Source organism: Diceros bicornis, chromosome 10 (genome assembly GCF_020826845.1).
Source record: "Diceros bicornis minor isolate mBicDic1 chromosome 10, mDicBic1.mat.cur, whole genome shotgun sequence".
NCBI classification, from domain to species: Eukaryota; Metazoa; Chordata; class Mammalia; order Perissodactyla; family Rhinocerotidae; genus Diceros; species Diceros bicornis.
In genome coordinates, this window is record NC_080749.1 from 62,904,188 (window position 1) to 62,925,554 (window position 21,367).

The 21,367-nt window shown below is 36.6% G+C and overlaps 1 protein-coding gene across 1 annotated transcript in view; it reads right to left on the reverse strand.

Moving 5' to 3' along the window:
• The window catches only part of NCKAP1 (NCK associated protein 1), a 98,894-nt gene extending 78,166 nt beyond the window's left edge, over positions 1 to 20,728 (reverse strand). The window contains exons 1-2 of the mRNA XM_058549375.1: positions 20,370 to 20,728; positions 5,130 to 5,240 (exon numbers count right to left, since the gene is read on the reverse strand). Of these exons, the coding sequence (XP_058405358.1) occupies positions 5,130 to 5,240; positions 20,370 to 20,477 (219 nt within the window). The 5' untranslated portion in view covers positions 20,478 to 20,728. The remainder of the gene's footprint in view (positions 1 to 5,129; positions 5,241 to 20,369) is intronic.
• Between the last annotated feature and the right edge of the window lie 639 nt (positions 20,729 to 21,367).

Sequence of the window (21,367 nt, forward strand, 5' to 3'; positions counted from 1 at the left end):
AGCTAATAACATAATAAAGTTAAAAGAAGTATTGATAAGTTTGGGTTCTGACAGATCTAAGACAATGTTTGAATAAATAAAAGCTAGCTGACTTAAAGCATATCAATGTTCATTCACTCATCAAACATTTATTTAGTGCTTCTTATGTGCCACATACTAGTGATAAAATGGTGTTTAAAAACACACTCTAGGGGCCAGCTCTGTGGCGCAGCGGTTAAGCGCGTGCGCTCCGCTGCTAGTGGCCGGGGTTCGGATCCCGGACACGCACCGACGCACCGCTTATCAGGCCATGCTGTGGTGGCACCCCATGTAAAGTGTAGGAAGATAGGCACGGACATCAGCTCAGGGCCAGTCTTCCTCAGCAAAAAGAGGAGGATTGGCATGGATGTTAGCTCAGGGCTGATCTTCCTCACCAAAAAAAAAAAAAGAAACAAAGAAAGAAAAAGGAGTTCATTAAAGAACTTTAAATAAATAAATAAAAATAAAAACACATTCTAGGGCTAGCCCGGTGGCGTAGTGGTTAAGTTTGTGTGCTCCACTTCAGCGGCCTGGGGTTCGCAGGTTCGGACCTATGCACCGCTTATCATGCTGTGGCAGCATCCCACATAAAACAGAGGAAGATGGGCACAGATGTTAGCCCAGGGCCAATCCTCCTCAGCAACAAGAGGAGGATTGGCATCGCATGTTAGCTCAGTGCTAGTCTTCCTCACAAAAAAAAAAAAAAAACAGAAAAAAACAGACTCTAATGCTATATCTCTGAATCAACTTTACTGCCGATTATGACACTTTTAAAGTTGCTTTATTTTGTCTTTCCTTGAGTGACCCTGTAAGCTATTTAAATAAAAAATATAATTTATTACACAGTATCTTGTACTACTGTGTTGAGAGAGGAGATAAATATTATCTATAACACAAAATATTTCTCTTAAGTTTGAAAACTTCATTTTCAAATTATTTCAATAATGGCCTGTATCTCGGTCCAGAATCCCTACATAATTCTTGTGGCACTCTACTCACTAACAATGTCTTCATTCTTAGGAAGTTAAGATCTAATTCAACATATATAGACAGTAATATCATTTTCCCATTAATTTGGGAATCAAATCAAAATTTGATACTAAAATGTACAATAAATAGGCAAATTCCATAATGATACCTTTGTGCCAGATATTTTACTGTTTTAAAAAACACTAGCTTTTAGATATAAATAGAACATAGGAAGAAAGGGGAAAAATTAAGTGTAAAAAATATTGGAAAAATTTTAGAAAAAATTTTAAGAAAAGTTTTAACATTCACCTGAACATGTGCCTTTTAGAATTTCTTGGGCAAAAGAAATTTTACCTGTTAATAAAATAAGGAGTTTCTACTATTTTCTTCATCCAGGGAAATAACAGATTTCCCCTCTATATGCTCATAAGAAACCTATGAGAAACAAATTATAAATCCATTTGACAGTTAGACTTTGAATATAATGGAAGATAGCAAGTTATAGATAAATTAGACAATCTCTCAGCTCAGAAATGCTTTCCTTAATCTGAAATTAAAAAAGAAAATCTATTAACTCTATTAAAACACATAGCCTGGCACATATGAGACACTCAACAAGCAGCTGCTATAATTCTAAAACGGGCATGGCTTTTATTCATTTGAATTTTACTTAATCAGCCTGCCTTGAAGCATTTAGGGCATTCAGTTCAACATCATGACCCAGAAAAAAAACCCATTCCTTGGTCCAGACTTTCTCTAAATCCAAAATTGGGGGGTACAAAAGTTTATCACTAGGCACAAAGGGGCCTGAGCAAGACAGTAAAAGTGACAGAGTCCAACATCCTCACTGTTGAAGCCATGTTAGGCACCAATCCTGTGACCTGTCAGCAGTGTCCTCCTTTGCTGTATACCAAGTATCTACGTGCTCACAGCTTCTGATGAGATTTAAGAGGGAGAAGCAGTTACCACAGAAACAATCAAGAATCAACAATTTTTTGGCTGTAAAATAAGATTAGCCTTTTTTGTCAGGACCTATTTTAGAAACTTCCAAAAAAAAAATGCTGCTGAATTTTTCACCAAAACAGTCTCTCTTTATGACTGCCTTTTCTGAAACTGAGGACAAGTGGTGTTTGTATGACATGAATCAAAACAGAAATAGTGCTAACCAGTACCTCTCCCCGATCTCTGAGATAAAGTAAGCATGCTCTGTGACACATATTTATACAACGACTCCAAGACCAGAAATAAGAAGGAAAAAAAACCAACTATGATATCAATACCATTTCTTCAGTGCACTTAGCAGCCAGAAATCTGCAAGCTCCTATCAATTCCAGATGCTACTGTCATTCCTAGTCCCGAAACCTCCATCAACTACTTCTATGGAATGAAAAAATAATAATAAAACCGAACTCCTCATTTCTCATTTCCTAACCCAAGCTGGCTAGGAACTTCTCAAGAGGATTTTATCAGGCTTAGATCAAAACTGAGACCACAAAACTTCAGAAATACCCAGTATATAGTACTTCAGCAGATAAAAAACAACAGAATAGCATTACACTGAATAGTTGTAAAGGCCATATGACAAAACGCAGACCTTGCAAACAAAACAACCAGAGTAAATTCTACAAGTAGTAATAACACTCAACAACACTGTACAACTGATTTTATAGATTAAACACAGAATTACCATACGACCATTAACAATTCCACTCCTAGATATATATATCCAAGAGAATTGAAAACATATGTTCACATAACTTGTACACACAAATGTTCACAGCAGCATTATTCGTGAGTCAAAAAAGTAGCAACAACTCAAATATCCATCAACTGATGAATGGATAAATAAAATGTGGTATGTCTGCACAATGGAATATTTTTTGGCAATTAAAAAAAATGAAGTACTGATACATGCTACAACTTGGATAAACCCTGAAAACATTATGCTAAGTGAAAGAAACCATTCACGAAAGACTATATGTTATATGATTCTATTTATATGAAATCTCCAGAACAGGAATACAGACAAAAAAGCAGATTAGTGTTTGCCCAGGGCTGGGGGGGTTGGCAGGAGTGAATGCTAATGGGTCCAGGGTTTCTTTTTGGGGTGACGAAAATGTTCTAAAATTGATTGTGGTATTGGATGCACAACTCTGTGGATGTCCTAAAAAAATCACTGAATTGTATGGTATGTGCATAATATATCAATAAAGCCATTACTGAAATAATCAATTTTCTGTTACAAAGTTGAGAAGAGAACTAAAACTATTAAAAAACAAAAAACAACAGCATTATTCTAAACAGTTTGCCCAGCAAATCAAGAACAGCAAAGATTCTTAATTTACTCTTTAACAAAAAATTTCACTGTCATCCAACAGTGAATATATATTTAATCATATCTTGGTAATTTTCTAAGAAAAGAGCTCATATTTAGGAACTATGCTTATTCTCACAAGGAAATTTACACACACATACACATATAAATTAAACTTAAAAGATTCTCTGAAGTGCTCACATCACAGACTTTGTCAGTCATGAGAAAGAGAAGTGTATATGAAATTAAATGCAAGACAGATTTTCACTATAAAATCTCTCTCATTCAGAGTGAGCATATGATCTCTCAGATGAGTTAGCTAACTACAGATGAGTTAGCTAACTACAGATGAGTTAGCTAACTAACGTCAATAAAGAAAAAAGAGTTCTCCACACAAATAGTGTTCTTAAGAAGCGTGTGCTTTGAATCACTCCTTTGTAATCAAGAACTAATAGTGCTACCTTAATATACTAATTATAAAGCACAATGTTCTATGAAACAAAAACCCACATTAACCCGTACTCACAAAAAACATAGACTTTTTAAAAACTTCTTTAAAAAGTACTTTACCAGACTTATTTTATTAATTCTGACTGATATTTTCCCTTTACATTAAAATATTTTTAAGTAAAAGTGGTACCAACAGGCTAAATACAAATCTTCAATGAACATACATGATTTGAGGAAACCAAGAAAAATCACAAAATATTTTTTAAACAGAGCTTCCTAAAGGAGAAAGATCAAATGTTAAGAGGAAATTTCTAGACTAAGTTTATACATAAAGAAAAAAAGAGAGCAAGAATTGCAACAAGAGACGATCAAAAAAATAATAAAAGTAAAAAAAGAATACATAAAGATTCCAAGTCAACAAAATTTATATTAAAGGCCATATTAAGGTGAAAAATAACTTTAATTTTCAAAAATTAGTTAGTCATAGAAGTTATTATAAAGAACTACCAAAAGAGGGGCTGGCCCAGTGGCACAAGCGGTTAAGTGCACGTGCTCCACTGCGGCGGCGGCCCGGGGTTCACCAGTTCGGATCCCCGGTGTGCACCGATGCACCACTTGTCAAGCCATGCTGTGGCGGCGTCCCATATAAAGTGGAGGACGATGGGCATGGATGTTAGCCCAGGGCCAGTCTTCCTCAGCAAAAAAAAAGAGGAGGACTAGCAGATGTTAGCACAGGGCTGATCTCCTCACAAAAAAAAAAAAAAGAACTACCAAAACATATGTAAACATATCAGGAAGACTCTGAATACGACTATATTTCAATATACTAAGAACAACTGTCCCATCTGAGAAAACTAATATGGGATAACAAAGATCCACACCACCACCGCGTTATATTATTTAATTTTCAGGAATGGTTTTCACAATTACAAAAATACTAGAGAAATAAATATATTTTAATATTAACACAGTTAATTACTAAAAACAGCAAAAACAATACAAGCTCTATGAAGACTATACTAACTTCAAAATAAAGTGAAGTTTATGACTATACGATAAAACTGTCCAACTAGTCATGCAAATATTTGGAATACATACGTGTCTATTACCTTACTCTCTGTTGCAACTTGAAACGGAAGAAGTGTAAAGAAATTAACTCTTATGTTTTTCTATAATAAAATGGTAATGTAGCTCAGAGTCATTTTTTCCAGTTTCAGAGATAAGAATATTGTCTCTAAAAGCCCTTAATTAATGTATGTAATCTGTATATCAAAACAGAAAGAATTAGATAAATAAGAGCTACTTTAAGCATTATACTGACCATTACTTTCCCTGCAGATGGCTAAAATCAAGTAATACAAAAATTTAGATGACTTACATTGTTGTTGCGGGTTTCTACAGCAGGGAACTTTCTGACTATGAATTTCACAGCAGATTCCAGGTTTTTGTCAATAAGATAGGATGGTTTTGCCTTGGGGTCTCCACATGCCTATAAAACAACAGTAATAAAAAAGTGAAATACATCCTTCTTCTAAAACCAAGGAATAATAGCAAATCTGTAATCAGAAATTAGAGAGGTATTTATTGATTTTGGTGAGCAGGTGATAAAATGAATAGGCAAAGTGCAGGGATTGTCACAGCTGAAATATGCAATGGGAGACAGTACAGAGATGTTCTTCTACTGAAAAAAATGCATGGAAAGTTTCAAAGCAGTTAGCGCAGAACAGCAGTGAAGGAAAAAGCTCAAACCTAAAAAAAAAGAAAAGAAAAAAAAATTCTTGGTTTGAGGTAGGATTGTATTCATCTGAAGCTAATAAAATATTACAAAATTAAATATTCAAAAGTACTGGAAATGTTTCTTTCTAAGTGTTATAAAATAAAAGCTTATGTTTAAATGTCTTTTCCAAAATGTTTTCCTCATTCACTTTAAACATTTTAATACAAGAGCCCTAGTTCAAAAGAACTGGAAGCTGCTAAAATTGTCTGTATAGTGCTAAAGTGTGTTGCCTGTTCCTCTGAACATCTGAGTTACAGCAGTTTTCCATCATACCAGCAGCACTTCAAACAATGAATCTACATCTGTTCTATCTCTCTTAAGCACAGAACAAATGGAAATGTTTACATTTTGACCACATCAGCAGTATAGCATTCTCTGTAGTAAACTGCAAAGCATTATACAAATCTAAGTATTATTATTAGAAAGAACTTCTTATCTGAACTATCAGCAATACAGAATATAATCTTCAGTACTGTTCACTGTTTCATTATGTGACATTTAATTAACTGCTTGCTAGTGAGATGTTATTTCTTAGGGAATTACTAAAATTATAACATTCCTATTTAACTTCTTTTTATTGTATTTTAAAAAGGATGTGTCCTTTGAAAAGTTGTATCTCTCTACTATGTGTGAGGAATACCGCACTGTAATTTAATGTTTTTTCATTGTTTACTATGGCTATGTTGTGAATTGTAGAAAGAGAAGTTATGAAACATGAAACTGATCTGAAAGCGGGCAAGCGGGCAGAGGGAAGGTGAAAAGCTTTGCAAACCTTCCAAACTTGTCCTTGCTGGGGAAGCATTGTAATAAAAAGAGAGAAAATTACGTGTAAACAATGATTGTCAAACTATGACATACGCTTCAGAAGAGAACTTATGCACTGAAAACTATGAATAACAAAACAAGATTAGAACTATATGGTGCTACAATTTTAAAGGTATTCTAAGTAGCGAGTTTTAGTATACAATAGATTTATAGAGATTATACTATTCATATATATTTAAATACTACTGTGTAAGTGTACAACCATGTCAGTTTCTTGGTGCTCTTTCTAAATCAACTTAGAATAATACTAGAAGGAAAAAATAAAGACTACATGCAACTATAAAAATAGGAGCAAAACCATCAGTGAAATTTTACATACCTTAAAAAGAAACTGTAGCCAAGAATAAAAATAAATTGTTATTGGATGACTACTGCACTTTAGCTCAAATTGAAACTATTTTTCAAGTATCACCTAACTTCCTTCCAAGCCAAAGTACAAATAGCAATGCAAATATTCCTATATTTTCCAAATGGAAATAGGAATGCTGTAAGAATTTTCTTAATTCTCAAACATAATTAGATAAAACAAAATTAACTAAGAAATTTAGAACTTCATAAATCTTTAACCAGACTGACACAAGGCTACATGTAAATTTCATTTCAACATAATTAACATTAAAATATATCTGACTTCCTCAGAGTAGGCTATCATTTGTTCAAAATATTTCTCATAAATTAATCTTCCAATTATTTAACCTCCAAAAAAATAAACTATAAAATAGGAATAACTAAGAACCACATAACTAAGAATTTGTCCAAACAGAAAACAGCTACTAGCATTTCCTTACATCAATGATATAAGGAAAATGAAGTTTCATAAACATGCCTGAGGCAGTGCAGAATCCTAAGGTGATTCCAAATTATGTTCAGTTTTAATGATATGTATTATCTTTCATATTCTAATTATTTAAAAATTCAGCTATCCATTCTAACAACAGTAGTGACTATCAAATAATGAAAATATGCTAGACTATCATACCCATTTCCCAGGATCACAAATTTTACTGCGTAAGAATGTAATCAAGTAACTAAAGATAAATATATATAATCTCCTTTCCTTGGAACTGATTACCTTTTTCACACTGCTCACCAAGCCATATCTAAACTTACTACACTGGGAGTAGTATGCTTGCCATAAAGGTTAAGAACACAGACTCTACAAAAAGACTGACTGGATTTCAATCTTCACCACTTACTACCACGGGACCTCGAATATATCACATAACATCTCCTAGTCTCAGTTTCTTTATGGGTAAACGGGGAAATTAGTACTTACCTCATAGGGTCATTATGAGGATTAGAAGAGAGATAGATACACCATGTATAGTACTTAGCAAAAGGATTGGCAAATAAGTGCTCTAAAAATGTTACCCGTTGTTAATAATAGCTATAATTACCCAAGCACAGTTTCATATGAATAGTAATCACAGAATAGTCTTTATCATAGTATATACAACTAGTAACAATGACTACAATTCCCTCTCCCGATATTTCCTTCATTTACCCTAAGTCTAAACATACCAAATTTGTTGAACTTATAAAAAGTTTAGCCTAGTTGTTAAGAACATGAGTTCTAATCCCAGCTCCATCACTTCCTAGCGGTGTAACCATAAGCAACTGATTTTACTTCTCTGTGCCTCAGTTTTTCCATCTGTTAAAAAGTAATAATAATTACAATCTACCAAAAAGTTTTTAGGCCCACTAAATGAGTGTGTGTGTGCACGTGAGCACACAAGGCATTTACAAGGGCATGTGGCATACCGTCAGCGCTCAAAAAACGCCAATAAAAAATACAAGGTTCATAGACACTAAACAGAAATACCAGGCCCCATTTTATTTTTTCTGAAATCAACCTACTTGATTTTTTTACTTAATATCAAGAGACATTTGTGTGGGGAATACTCAGGCAAAAAAAGAAAAAAATAAACTATGACCTGACTAAAAGCTAACATTTAGGTAAATACACCCTGGCAAGGAGCCATACTTAATAATTTAGTTAAGAAGGATTTCCTACTACATGCTTTAATGTATACTAAACAGGTACAGCAAAATTCCAACTAACCAGATGTCTCAGTTTATAAAGATTAATCATCTTCCTCACCCTAACTCAAAAAATTTCACTTTGAGGACATTGAGGACAAACAAATCATAAGATAACAGCCTATATTTTAAGAACATAGCCCACAGTTGGTACACCTGAAACCCTATCTCATCCTAATACACCTACAACATTACACAAAATTAATCTTTCACTCTGAAAACTATCACCCTTTGAAGTACCACATTTAAGAAAACAATATATCTCACTATATTGAGTTATCAACATATTTTAGACTAATATATTTCAGAAATGCTAACCACAAAGACTGAATCAAAAGGTTTTACAAATCACCAATTCAATTAAATAAAATTTTTGAGTACTTCTATTCCGCCTCCCCAAAAAAAAGGTGAGTACAGGGCCAAATTTAGTCTAAATCCCTGAATCTTACAGCCCTACCAAAAAACAGTTTTTTCACATAGGCTATTTCACCAGACAAAAGGGAAATTATAACTGAACCACAGAATTTTTAAAAAGCACTGCCGCAAAACCTTATGTTTTACTTTATCTTGACTCAGCATGCTTTCATAGTGCACAAAATACTATAATTTAAAATTCCAGATCTAAAGCAAATTTAAATACTTACATACTTAAATTTCCATTTCTCAGAATTGGAACTTTATTTTCCATGAATATTCTAATTATCTTTAATTTCATCAAAGACAGGACTATTTAATGTGGCAGATAAAATTACACTAGTGTTAAAGGAAATACTTAAATGTAATAATTAAGAACTCTTTCTCTGAATCAAGTAGATCACAGCCCACATGACCTTAGGCAAATTGCTTAACCTCTGAGCCTCAGCTCTCTAATCCATAAACTAAGGATACTATTACTTCGTACTTCAAAGGATAGATTGTTCAGATTTTTAAAAGATAAAATGCACATTAAGTGCTTATTCCAGTGCCTGGCACATAAGTACTTAATAAATAAGTTCTAAACAATTATCTTCTATTTTTTAAAATAAAATTTTTGAAAACACATGGATATCTATAGTGACTTTCCAATTATCAAAAATAAGTTTTCCATTTAACCAAGTCTAGGTCAGTATTAACTGTCAATTCAATATCTCCAAGTTCATATTTTCATAAAACACAAATGTAATGTTATTACTAAATATAAAGAACAAAGATGCTTCAGAAAACCACATAATATTTTATTCAGGCCACAAAATAACGTCTTTGACTAGCAATCTCAAGACCAGGCTTTATACAATTTTAAAGCATGACTTTAAAACAAATCTTTCTGCCAATCTACTACCAAAACCCCTTCCCAAGTCCTTTCCTCGGGCTGTAACAACATAGATTACATACCACAGCTTAATGTTACATGGTTAATGTTACATATTTTTTCAAGAACTTACCATGATTTGATTTTTTTAAATCAAATATAGATAGAAATAGTCCTCTAACAATTCATAAGAGATTAAGCAACAATCAAGAAAAAAGAAAACTATAAAGATACAAGAGTGGGGAGTAAAAAGAGCATTTACTGGGCACCTGCTGTGTGCAAAACACCTATGCTTTAGAAATTATCTAAACCATCACTCAACAGAGAGAAAAAGAGCTTCAGAGAGAGTAAGTGACTTGCTCAAGGTTTTACAACTACTAATTGCGAGTACTCAAAGATTCCAAAGCACTAACAACACTTATCTGAAAATATATGCTCAAAAAAACAAATAAAAACATGCTCCATTCTTTCAATACCCCAGCTGTTCAAAACTTTCATTGGAATAATTACTACCAAGGGAAAAATCTGATTAGTTCGATCAGTTTTATTTTTTAAGTCCTAGTCTAACTCAGCAATAAAACACCTTCCTTTGCCTAAATACTGTAGAATGAAACAATTTTTTTTTAATATAATAACTTAATTGAAAAAAACACAAACAATCCAGGGATCATAGTGAGAATGCTTTTTGTGACAGTACAGGAAAGAAAGGAACCCCATCTGAACCAGGTTAGGGAAAAGGAGAAAAACACAAAAAAGAGGAATTTAATTTTTACTCAATAAACAAGAAAGACCAAATTTTAAAGCAGGTTTTGCAAAATTGAAGGTATAAAGGGACCAGGATTCTCCCGAGTTTTTAACAAATTGAAGTTAGCCTAGAGGAAGAATGGACATCACCTAACATCACAGACTGTAAAGGCAACTTACCCATCATTCTTTTATTTTCTAATTTTAAACATAATGAAAGTAATACAGTGTGAAAATTTTCAACAAATATTGGAAAAACTATCAAGTGCAAATCAAGTCTCAAATTCTAGTATTAGTGGTTAATTTTCCAATTTTTTTTTTCTCATGTGTATCACATATTTTGGCCAACCACTCTGCTTTGAACTTTCCCTTGAGCTCAGGTGGGTGAGAAAAAAAATTTCTATTAAGTAATCACAGCTACAGTTTGGATTAAGAGGCTAGATAGGAAAGTATACTGAAATAATTAGAAATGCTTTAAAATTAATGTAATTTTATCAATAACTACCTCTTAATTACAGCCAATAACAACAGATTTTTTTTTTTTGGTGAGATCAGCCCTGTGCTAAAATCTGCCAAATCCTCTTTTTTTTTTTTTTTTGCTGAGGAAGACTGGCCCTAGGCTAACATCCGTGCCCATCTTCCTCCACTTTATATGGGACGCCGCCACAACATGGCTTGCCAAGTAGTGCATCGGCGCGCCCCCGGGGATCCGAACCGGTGGACCCCGGGCTGCCAAAGTGGAGCGTGCACACTTAACCACTTGTGCCACCAGGCCGGCCCCAACAACAGATTTAAAGACATAAATTATGGTTATTGTTTTCTAAGTTCAAGTTCTGAGAAAATCATAAACTTAAGCAATATTTCAACCCATTATATATTTCAAAATTCGTTATTAAAAATTTTAGTGATTCAAATGAGAGTTACTAATTACTATTCAATTCACAAGAAGATGTCTATGTCACTGTTGCCCTGAAACATTTTTCAGCTTCCAATATACAGAAACATCTCAGTTTATAAAACAAAGGTGTTCTGTTATAGTTTTTTAGAAGTATTATATGTGGTCACATTTCTACTGTTCTAAAGAAATTGCTCTTTAAAGGACTACTGAAAAACATACTTCCGAAATACAAATAGTTATTTTTTATTAGCAGTAAGCAGATATCAAACTATACTATCAGGTAGTAAAAAGGAACAGTGAAGAAATGTCTCCTAAAGGTAGTCTTGAGCTAGATTTAATAGGAAAAAAATGAACATTTATTAAATGTCCACTATGTTTCAAGCCCCAGAAATACAGTCAACATTTATTCACTTCTTACTCTTGTGCCAGGTACTGCACTAACACTTTACATGAATTAACTCATTTAATTCTCAATATTATAAGGTTAATTAAAGAATATTCCACAAATGTGGGAGAACTGAAATATCTATTTAAGACTGAAAGAATTAGAATCAATAAGACTAACATGGTTTAGAAAACCAAAAAATATAACCTAGAGCATAACAGAAGCTGAGAGCAAATAAGTGCCCTGTAGATGCGTTTGCCAGCAGAAAGCCTATGTCCAGCCTAGCATTCCAGAAATTTAGTTATATCCCAAAAAACAAAATTAAATCACTACAGTGAACAATTATCAGAGAAAGAAATTAGAGGTATTAAGAACGTACATTTAACTTATTTCAGTGCTTCTTAACATCAGAAAGCCCACTTCAGGGGCTTTTTCTTCTTCAGTAGGTTTGAGTCAAGTCCAGTTGTGTTTATTTTTAAAAACCTTCTAAAATGATTATATTGTATATCCCTGGCTAAGAACTACTGGTCTCCTCAATTTATAAATAGAGAAACTATAACCCAAGAAGGCTAAATAACTTGTCCAAGTAAGAAAAAGAAAATAGTATAAGAGCTTTATCTAGAATCTAGCTCTCTCAAGCCACAGAATGTACTACAAGTATGGAAAATATCATGATAGAGAAGTTGTTCAGAGGCTATATGCCAGCAAGAAGGACATCAGACATTACTAGGATATTTTATAACTTTATACATTTTCTATCTTTATATATTCTACTGAACAAAAGTTCTGGAATCTTAAGTAATGTCTGGCTACTCCCTGACGTTGCCTGTCTGAAGCTTCTATCCAGACTTCAAAACCAAGCACAGGGCCGGCCCCGTGGCTTAGCGGTTAAGTGCGCGCGCTCCGCTACTGGCGGCCCGGGTTCAGATCCCGGGCGCGCACCGACGCACGGTTTCTCCGGTCATGCTGAGGCCGCGTCCCACATACAGCAACTGGGATGTGCAACTACGACATACAACTATCTACTGGGGCTTTGGGGGAAAAATAAATAAATAAAAATTAAAAAAAAAAAAAAAAAAACCAAGCACAGATGTCACAATCTCTTCTTCCCAACCCCCCAGACTTCTCAAGACTCCCCCAACCACACTTACAAACTACATTTTAATTAAATATCTATACATCTCTCTCACTCACTAAGATATGAATTTCTTAGCACTGGAGAGTGCATCTTAATTTATCCATTTCCCCAGAGTCCAGGAAGACATCCAATAAGTGAAGAGTAAATGAATGAATGAAAAGGAAACCCTTAATATTGAACACTAAATGAAAGAAGAGCTCATATGACTTTATGAGTTTTAAAGATGCAGTTTTATTTCTGTCAAGTATCTAAAATAATCAACTATGCAATATGAATGTATTTTCCAGTACAGGCTCTTTTACTTAAAACAAGAGATTCCTTTGAAATGGACACATGTACAACCTTACTTACAAACTAACAATTCAAGAGCTTATGAAGTTTATTAACCTACTTAAGTAAAACATTTCAATACACTATTATTTGAAGAAATGATTCACTAGGAGATTTTCTCATCACTGTCAGATTAAGTAAACAATTTACCAAAGTCTAATTACAGAATTGCAAATTTCTAAGAGGATCAAAATTAAGATTTTACTACATTTACTAATAAAGGCAATATTAAAACAGTCAACCAAAAATCACATTTTGGGAATAGAAAGGAGTACTGCTAATTTTGGAATGTCAAAGACAAAAAGAAAGAAACTTACTGGTTCTACTTTCTTAACTGCATGTCTTATATTTCATGTTACAGGGCTTTCAATGTAAAAATGTTACCATTTGACTTTAGAAATCAAAATATAAAATGAAAAAAGTATACTGAAATTTCAAAATTAAAAACAAAATATCAAGTGAGGAAAAAAATTGCATGTGTCCTTAAAATTAAGGCAGATGAATGCTGTTTCATTCTTTTTAGTTTACACCTTCCTTTCTGCCTTTTTTTGTGTGTGTGTGAGGAAGATCAGCCCTGAGCTAACATCCATGCCAATCTTCCTCTTTTTGCTGAGGAAGACCAGCCCTGAGCTAACATCTATTGCCAATCCTCCTCCTTTTTTTTCGCCTTTCTCTCCCCAAAGCCCCAGTACCTAGTTGTACGTCACAGCTGCACATCCTTCTAGTTGCTATATGTTGGACGCCGCCTCAGCATGGCCGGACAAGCCGTGCATTGGTGTGCGCCCAGGATCCGAACCCGGGCTGCCAGTAGCGGGGCACTCGCACTTAACCACTGAGCCACGGGGCCGGTCCCCCTCCTTTTTGCTTTATATACACTCTTCCCCCAGTTTAAGCAAAATTTCCTGGTTTTTTTTTTTTTAGTATTATTTCTATGATTAGTCCTTTCAGTTCGTCTATTTTAATATGTCAGAGACTACATTTTAGAAATAATCACAAAGGAAAAATGCAGTTAATGTGAAAAGTAAACATAAAATATATTTCCCCAAAAGATTTTTGAATAAATTGAATTTTAAAATTCCTAATTCTAGGGGCCGGCCCCGTGGCTTAGTGGTTAAGTGAGTGCGCTCCACTGCTGGCGACCCGGGTTCGGATCCCGGGCTCGCACCGATGCGCTGCTTCTCTGGCCATGCTGAGGCCGCATCCCACATACAGCAACTAGAAGGATGTGCAGCTATGACACGCAACTATCTACTGGGGCTTTGGGGGGAAAAAATAAATAAATAAAATCTTTAAAAAAAAAAATAAAATTCCTAATTCTAAACTATTTATTATTTTAATACATTACAAAGTTAAACAGAAGTCTCCATTAATGATTACTCTGGTATACCAATAGTATGACCTCAATGGTCTTTTCATATAAATCCATACAAAGTTCATATAAAAGTAGTCTATATTAAGAGAAAAACTATTTCTGTAATATAATTGCATTTATATTCATGTTATTATGTGTTCAAAATCTAATTATATCTACCACAAAAATTTCACCTATGACTATAAGTCTAATGGCAAAATTAAGAGCCCAGACTTAGGGATCAAGAAAGAAAGGTGTCAACCCAAATTCTTATTTTTCTAGAGTAAGAACTGGGCAAAGTACTTAACCTCTCCAAATCAATTGCTTTACCTATAAAATAGGTACCTACATCACAGATCTAAGGACCAACACAAGAAAAAATACAAAACACTTAGCATACACTAAAGTCTCAATACATGGCAGCCAGCATCACTTTTATTACACATTATTTTTATTGGACAATAAAGAGATGAAACTATTCAGTTTTAGTAACATGTAAAATGTACATCTACTGAACCTGACCCAAAATTATTTTTGGAATTTTAAACATTAACATTTCTAGCAAATTATCAAATAAGAACATGAATTGGATTTCCAATCACTCTAACCAGTCAGGACAAGAACTTTCAACACTAACATATTTTTTCATCTGGGCCTCTTCATTTTTAAGGTATTGGATGTGGCTAGCTGAATATGTCCATTCCTTTAATTTTCTTAAAATGTAAGTATACTAGCAATAAATTAAGGACCCTAACTTCATTTATATGCAAACTGCACCATGCTGCTTCTTCAATTTTATTTTTGTAAAGAATCTAATTTAGGGGCACAGTCCAGTGGCACAGTGGTTAAGTTTGTGGGTTGCGCTTAGGCAGCCTGGAGTTCACAGGTTCAGAGCCCGGGTGCGGACCTACACACAGCTCATCAAGCCATGCTGTGGCCGCGTCCCACACACAAAAAACAGAGGAAGATTAGCACAGATGTTAGCCCAGTGACAATTTTCCTCAAGCAAAAAGAGAAAGACTGGCAACAGATGGTAGCTCAAGGCCAATCTTCCTCACCAAAAAAAAAGAATCTAATTTAATCATAATATAATAAAATATGCATGCACATATGTTAGCATTTGTACCAAAAAGGATTAAGGCTTTTGTTTTTTTTTCCCATAGCATGTCTTGATTAGCGGCGCGTAGGTCCATGTCCAGAATCCAAACCTGCCCAAGCGGAGCACGTGCACTTAACCACTAAGTCACTGGGCCAGCTCCTATATGGCTTATTTTTAAAAGTAGGAGATGGGCAGGCAAAAAATTTTAAAGTCACACATTTCTGTTATGTTTGAGTTTTTGACAATAAACATGTATACCTTTTGTAATCATTAAAAATTTTTAATATTTAAGTTATTTAACAATTCCACAAAGGAAACACAAGATGGATAATCTATCACTGCTACTTAAAAATATAAAAATAATTCTTTTTCCTAAGTGTTTTTCAGTGATCTTTATCTCAACCTCCCATCCAGCATAACAAGGAAAAAGAATTATCAGATCCTCATTTTTATAAGCAGCTTCCTTGAAAAATGTTACAGACAGACATAATAGGATTTGTTTAAATAAATAATACATATTATTTAAAGTCAGATTTATGGAAAGATTAATGTTTTCTTCTTAACATGTTTAAAGCTCTCATTAACGAAACCACAGGGAGAAAAAAAAATTTTATACAAATAATACTCATTATTCTAGAACTTGCCACAATTCAATCTTTGGAACATACTTCTGCCCCTGATTGACCACCAGAGAAAATAATGCCCTAAATGAAGAGAAACACAACACTGAAAGGGAAGACTGGAGCTGGCGTCCCTCCCTTCACCTTGCTCTGCACCCTTCACATACATCTTTTTTTTTTCTGCATTAGATAAGCAGATAGCAGCTATGGACTTTCATTTTACACTGCTATTCTATTACTTTCTTCCTCATGAAATACATTTATCCAAAATCAAGAGAAAAGGACTGTGGGGGGAAAAAAAGAAAAATATTCCTCTAATCAAAAAACAAAAAAGTAAAAGTGGGATGAAATCTGCAAAAATACTCCATTAAAAAAAAGTTTGCAATAGTTGGGTGGGTCTTTTCTCCTTTTCTGTCTTTTAGAGTTGAGGCAATAATTTAACAAGAGGAAAAATATGCAAGTGTTAACTGAGAGTTTTTGGTACAGAGTTACCAAATTCATGTTGGTGATGGTGTAGGAAAAGAAAGGAGACAGAAAAAAACAAGAGTAAACAACAAAACAGAAATATTTTTAAACTCAGCAAAAATGTTTTCTTTTGGGATTTGGAAAAATGTGTTTGCTGAACAGCAATAAAATTTCAGAAAAATCCGTGTTGCCCAAAAAAGTTGCTGAGACTCCTAAATAAATACTACCTTCCATTCACAGAAGTTTTAAGAGTTTCACATTGTTATTGTCTTTTGTCTTCACAAACAATCCTGTGAAGTAGGCAGAGCAGGCATTACCATCCCTATATTATGGAAATCTAAACTTAGCTCAGTTACTATTTAAGATGGGCCATAACTTCTACTTGTAAAGATAACATAATCAGAGCTGGAAGAGACTTTAGCCTTCCTTTTACAGTTAATTTTCCCCCACTTTACAGATGAGGAAAAATGAAGCTCATGGAAGTCAAGACACCTACCCAATGTTACAGAACTCTCAGTGACAGACTGAAAAATGGAATGCAGGTCTCCTAACTTCTAGCCCAGTACCCTTTACTTCCACCATGCTGCCTGCCATGCTGCAGTAACAGATATAAAAGTAGCCTGAAAAATGTTAAAACTCATTTTATAAGTGAGTAGCATTATTAAGTCTGGAAAAGGGAAGACCTGTTTTTAATAAAAAATAAAAACTTTAAGGAATTAAGAAACAAATAAATGTAAATGTAAAACTGCCTACCACCTTCACGTCTTTCCCCTAAAATCCTCCTTTATGTGTTTATATCCCTGATTAAACTACAAGCTCCTTAAAATTTCCGTAACCTGTAAATATTAAGATCTCAAAAATTTTTTGACTGATGAAATTTTCTTTACAAAAGCAAAACATTTTTCAGTAACCATGTTACAGTCCCCTAATAAGCATTAAAGAACATTATTCTTGATTATAGTAACTTATGAAGTTATTTTAACTTAGGTCACTGAAGTATTTTTCATTGTGTATGCTCACTAAAATATTTCCATTGCAGACTTGCAATTAAAACAGCAAAGTAACCAGATCTGATAGACAATCTAATGCACACATGCATTAATAAAAATGTGATAATTGAGTGGTGGACATGTACTATGTGGTGGGAGGTTTTTTTGAGGACCAGAAGATTGAGACTGAAAAGATCACGTGGTTTATACTGTCATAAAAATGCAGACAGCATGAACCTTATAAACACTTGGTGAACAGATCTTACTCATTTTGGCAAAATTTTTGAACAAATGTTTCAATTCCTAGCCAGCCGGGAAGATATGCCAGTCTTAGACAACTCTGCAGAGGCTGAAAGATTCAAAATCTGATGCATTTGTATGCAAAATTATTCAAGGAAAGCAAACCAAAAATTATTAAAACTAGAGCAAGATTATACACACACACTCATATATATGTTAAATATATACATATAATATAATATACATAATATTCATCCGTTTCAACAAGGCCTAACTGAAGGCCTCATGGACCACCTGAGGCCCTAAGTACCAGTAACTCAAAAGTGAGTAACACTGTCCCTGCCCAGAGGGAACTCACAATCAGGCAAGGTAGATAAAATACTTCTCAACAAACCATAAATATGTTAAGTGTTGAAATATAACATTTCAATAACTCAAAATATTTGACACTAGGATATAATGATCACATTCAACTCATTTTAAATTTTACTAGTGCAGTAATACAAGAGCCTCAAGTTTCTCAAAACAGGAAGTGAAAAAAGACACTTTTGAGAAAAGACAGTGAACTGAAATTATAAGAGTTCAAATGCTTCGAATTTAGTATAATCTTAGTTAATTTATGAAGGTGGATTATGCAAAGTTTGATTGTATTTACACCATAAAAATGTTGAACGAAGGCTTAAAAAAACCTATTTTGCCCAAATACCCAAATCACTTTTGATGTTAACTCTCACTTCCTCTTCTGGAAACCATCATAACCATTTCCTTTAACCACAATACCACAGGTCTAGTAACTTTTAGTAATGTTTGACTTGTTCGTTTTTTGGACAAGTTCAGATAGGAACCAATTTCCAACTTTGTTAAGGAGTATAATGCTCACAAAAAAGTTTAGGTCAATGCAACCTATAAGTAATACTACCTAAAATTAAATTATTCCCAACCTACATAAATGTATAACCAAGGCTCTCTGATAAATGCAGAGGGCTTCTTTCTAATGACACTGAGCTCCTGCCACATAAAATATAACCAACTGAATAGGCATGTTGCAGTTACTCTCCAAATTGCACTGAGTTTAGAGTCAATCAATCCTTGCATCCAGGTGAGCAACTGGGAGCATTGCTATCCTTATGCAATATTTATCACTATTAAGTCAGGTCAGTTTTCTCCTTTATAATTACAATGTCTACATCAAATTGTTTAGTTTTATACTTGAACCCCATGATAGGAATTTCAAAAAGATATTCTTTCTTCAGCAGCCCTAATTTACAAGCACTAACATTCTATTGCCATGAAAGAAATATTTATGATATACTAAAAAGCCAACAAAAATTATTATGAAGACATGACATCAAATACACATTGGAAACTCTAAGGATCTAGATTGTACCAAAAAATCTCTCTCATTTTCTCTTAACAAATTCTTTAAAATTTACTAACCTTGTCTTCAAAAGGATTTTGCTTGTTTTCTCTTAGAGATAAATTAATATAATATTTGTTCTATCTTTACATTTATTTTTCTTAATTCCAACTCAGCCTTCCATTCCTTAATCTGCTGAAGCCATATGAAGACTTTCAATGGGCCTATTAGCTACAGCTACTCAAATTATCAGCATATGCTATAAATCAGCAGTGACAGCGACATACCCACAGTTTTTATTTTGTACCGACGCCGAACTTTAAGAAATGGTGTTTGGGTACTATCAGACAGGGCTGGAAAAACCAAGATGAGGAGGAGTAAAGAGGGAAGGGAGAGAAGGTTGTTATTCCTGTTCTAGTGACTCACAGCCCAGGAGTATTTCAGAAGAAAATTGGTTCCACCCTCACTTCCCCCTCCTCTCCACCTCCGAAATGACATGATCTCAAACGGTCAACCCGCTCTCAAATGGCTTTTATTTAGCAATCTAAAATAAAGTGGCAAAGTGGAGGGGATGTGGGGTTCATCCTGATTAGGCATTCCTTTCCCACATTCCCACACTTACACACCAAAAAAATCCAGAAAAAACTGCTACCATCTCCGCCAGATTCCTACCATTCAACCCCAGTTAGGGAACACCCAAGTTCTCCTATTCCCCCCCAATCTCGCCCCCCCCCGCCACCCTCCTTTTCCAGTGTACCCCGTTCGGGGGCGGGGGTGCCGGGGAGGGGGCGGCAGCGACCCTCACCCGCAGCCGGGCCCGGCCGGATTCCGGCGCCAGAAGCCGGGAAATGGCTCCTCTCGGCCTCCGGCCGGCCCGCGAGCCACCGGGGAGGCGCCCGGACTCCGCATTAGGCCGCGGCGCATCCTGGCGACCCCGGGCCGGGCCTGCGGCGGCGAGGCCGTGATTTCTGCCCCGGGCGCCGCCCGCCGCCCTCACCCCGGCCGCCCCTGCCCTCCATCCCTCCTCGGCCCGCCCGCCGCCCCCGCCGCGGCCTCGCCGGCCCGTGCGCACCTTCTTGATGTTGTAGAGGCGGGTGAGCATGCCGACGCCCCGGTCGTTGAGGATGGTGAGCTTCTCCGCCAGCTTCTGCTGACTGGGCTGCAGCACCGAGCGCGACATGGTGGTGGAGGAGGTGGTGGAGGAGGTGGTGGTGGTGGTGCCGCCGCCGCCGCCGGCCGCCTCGCGCCCAGTCCCCGGCCCGCGGCCTCCGCGGCAGCCTCTCCCGGGCCTCCTCCCCTCCCGCCCGCGACCTCCGCCTCAGGGGAGCGCGCCCATGGCCCGGGCGTCCCAATCCCGCGCCGGTGACAGAGCGAGCCGCGGCGGACGCCTCGGGGTCCCTTCCCCCGCAGCAGCCTGCGCCCCGGCAGCCTCCTGCCTTCCGCCCGCCGCCTTTCCGTCCCCACCCCCGGCGCTCTCCGCCCCAGCCCCCACCGAGCCGCCTTCCCGGGCTCCTCCACTAGGTGTGGCGGCGGCGGCGGCGTCTCCGGCGGCTGAGAACGAGGCCGCTTCTCGCAGCCCCGGACGAGCGCTCGGTCACCTGATCGGTCGCGCCGGCGCCCCCGCGAGGCCGGACGGAGAACTGCGCCTGGGGGGCCCTCGCCCTCCCCGCCCCGCCTCGCCGCCGCTCGGGACCCGGCTCGGGCCCCAGACCCGGCCCGGCCCGCCCACTGCGCCTGATCCCGGCATGCGAGTCCTAACCCGGGATCGAGGCGGGTCACGTTTCTACGCTCGTCCCACTTCGCCCCACGCCCCTCTCCTTCAAGTTCCCAAAAGTTGCTTTTCCGCCCCACCTCCCCAAAGAAAGCAGCAGAAGCCCGGAGTGGGTGGGTTTCAGGCGAGTTTCGCCTAAGAGTGGGCTGGTGGCTCCAAGCTTTTTTTCCTCCCACTGCTTGACAGACGCTTTCCGCTGAACATAGCAGATGTTGTGCTCCGCGAGGCGGGCATCGCCTCTCCCATCCTCCCCATCCCATCGCTACTCCCCCGCCTCAAGGCAGTTTGTGAGAGAGGAG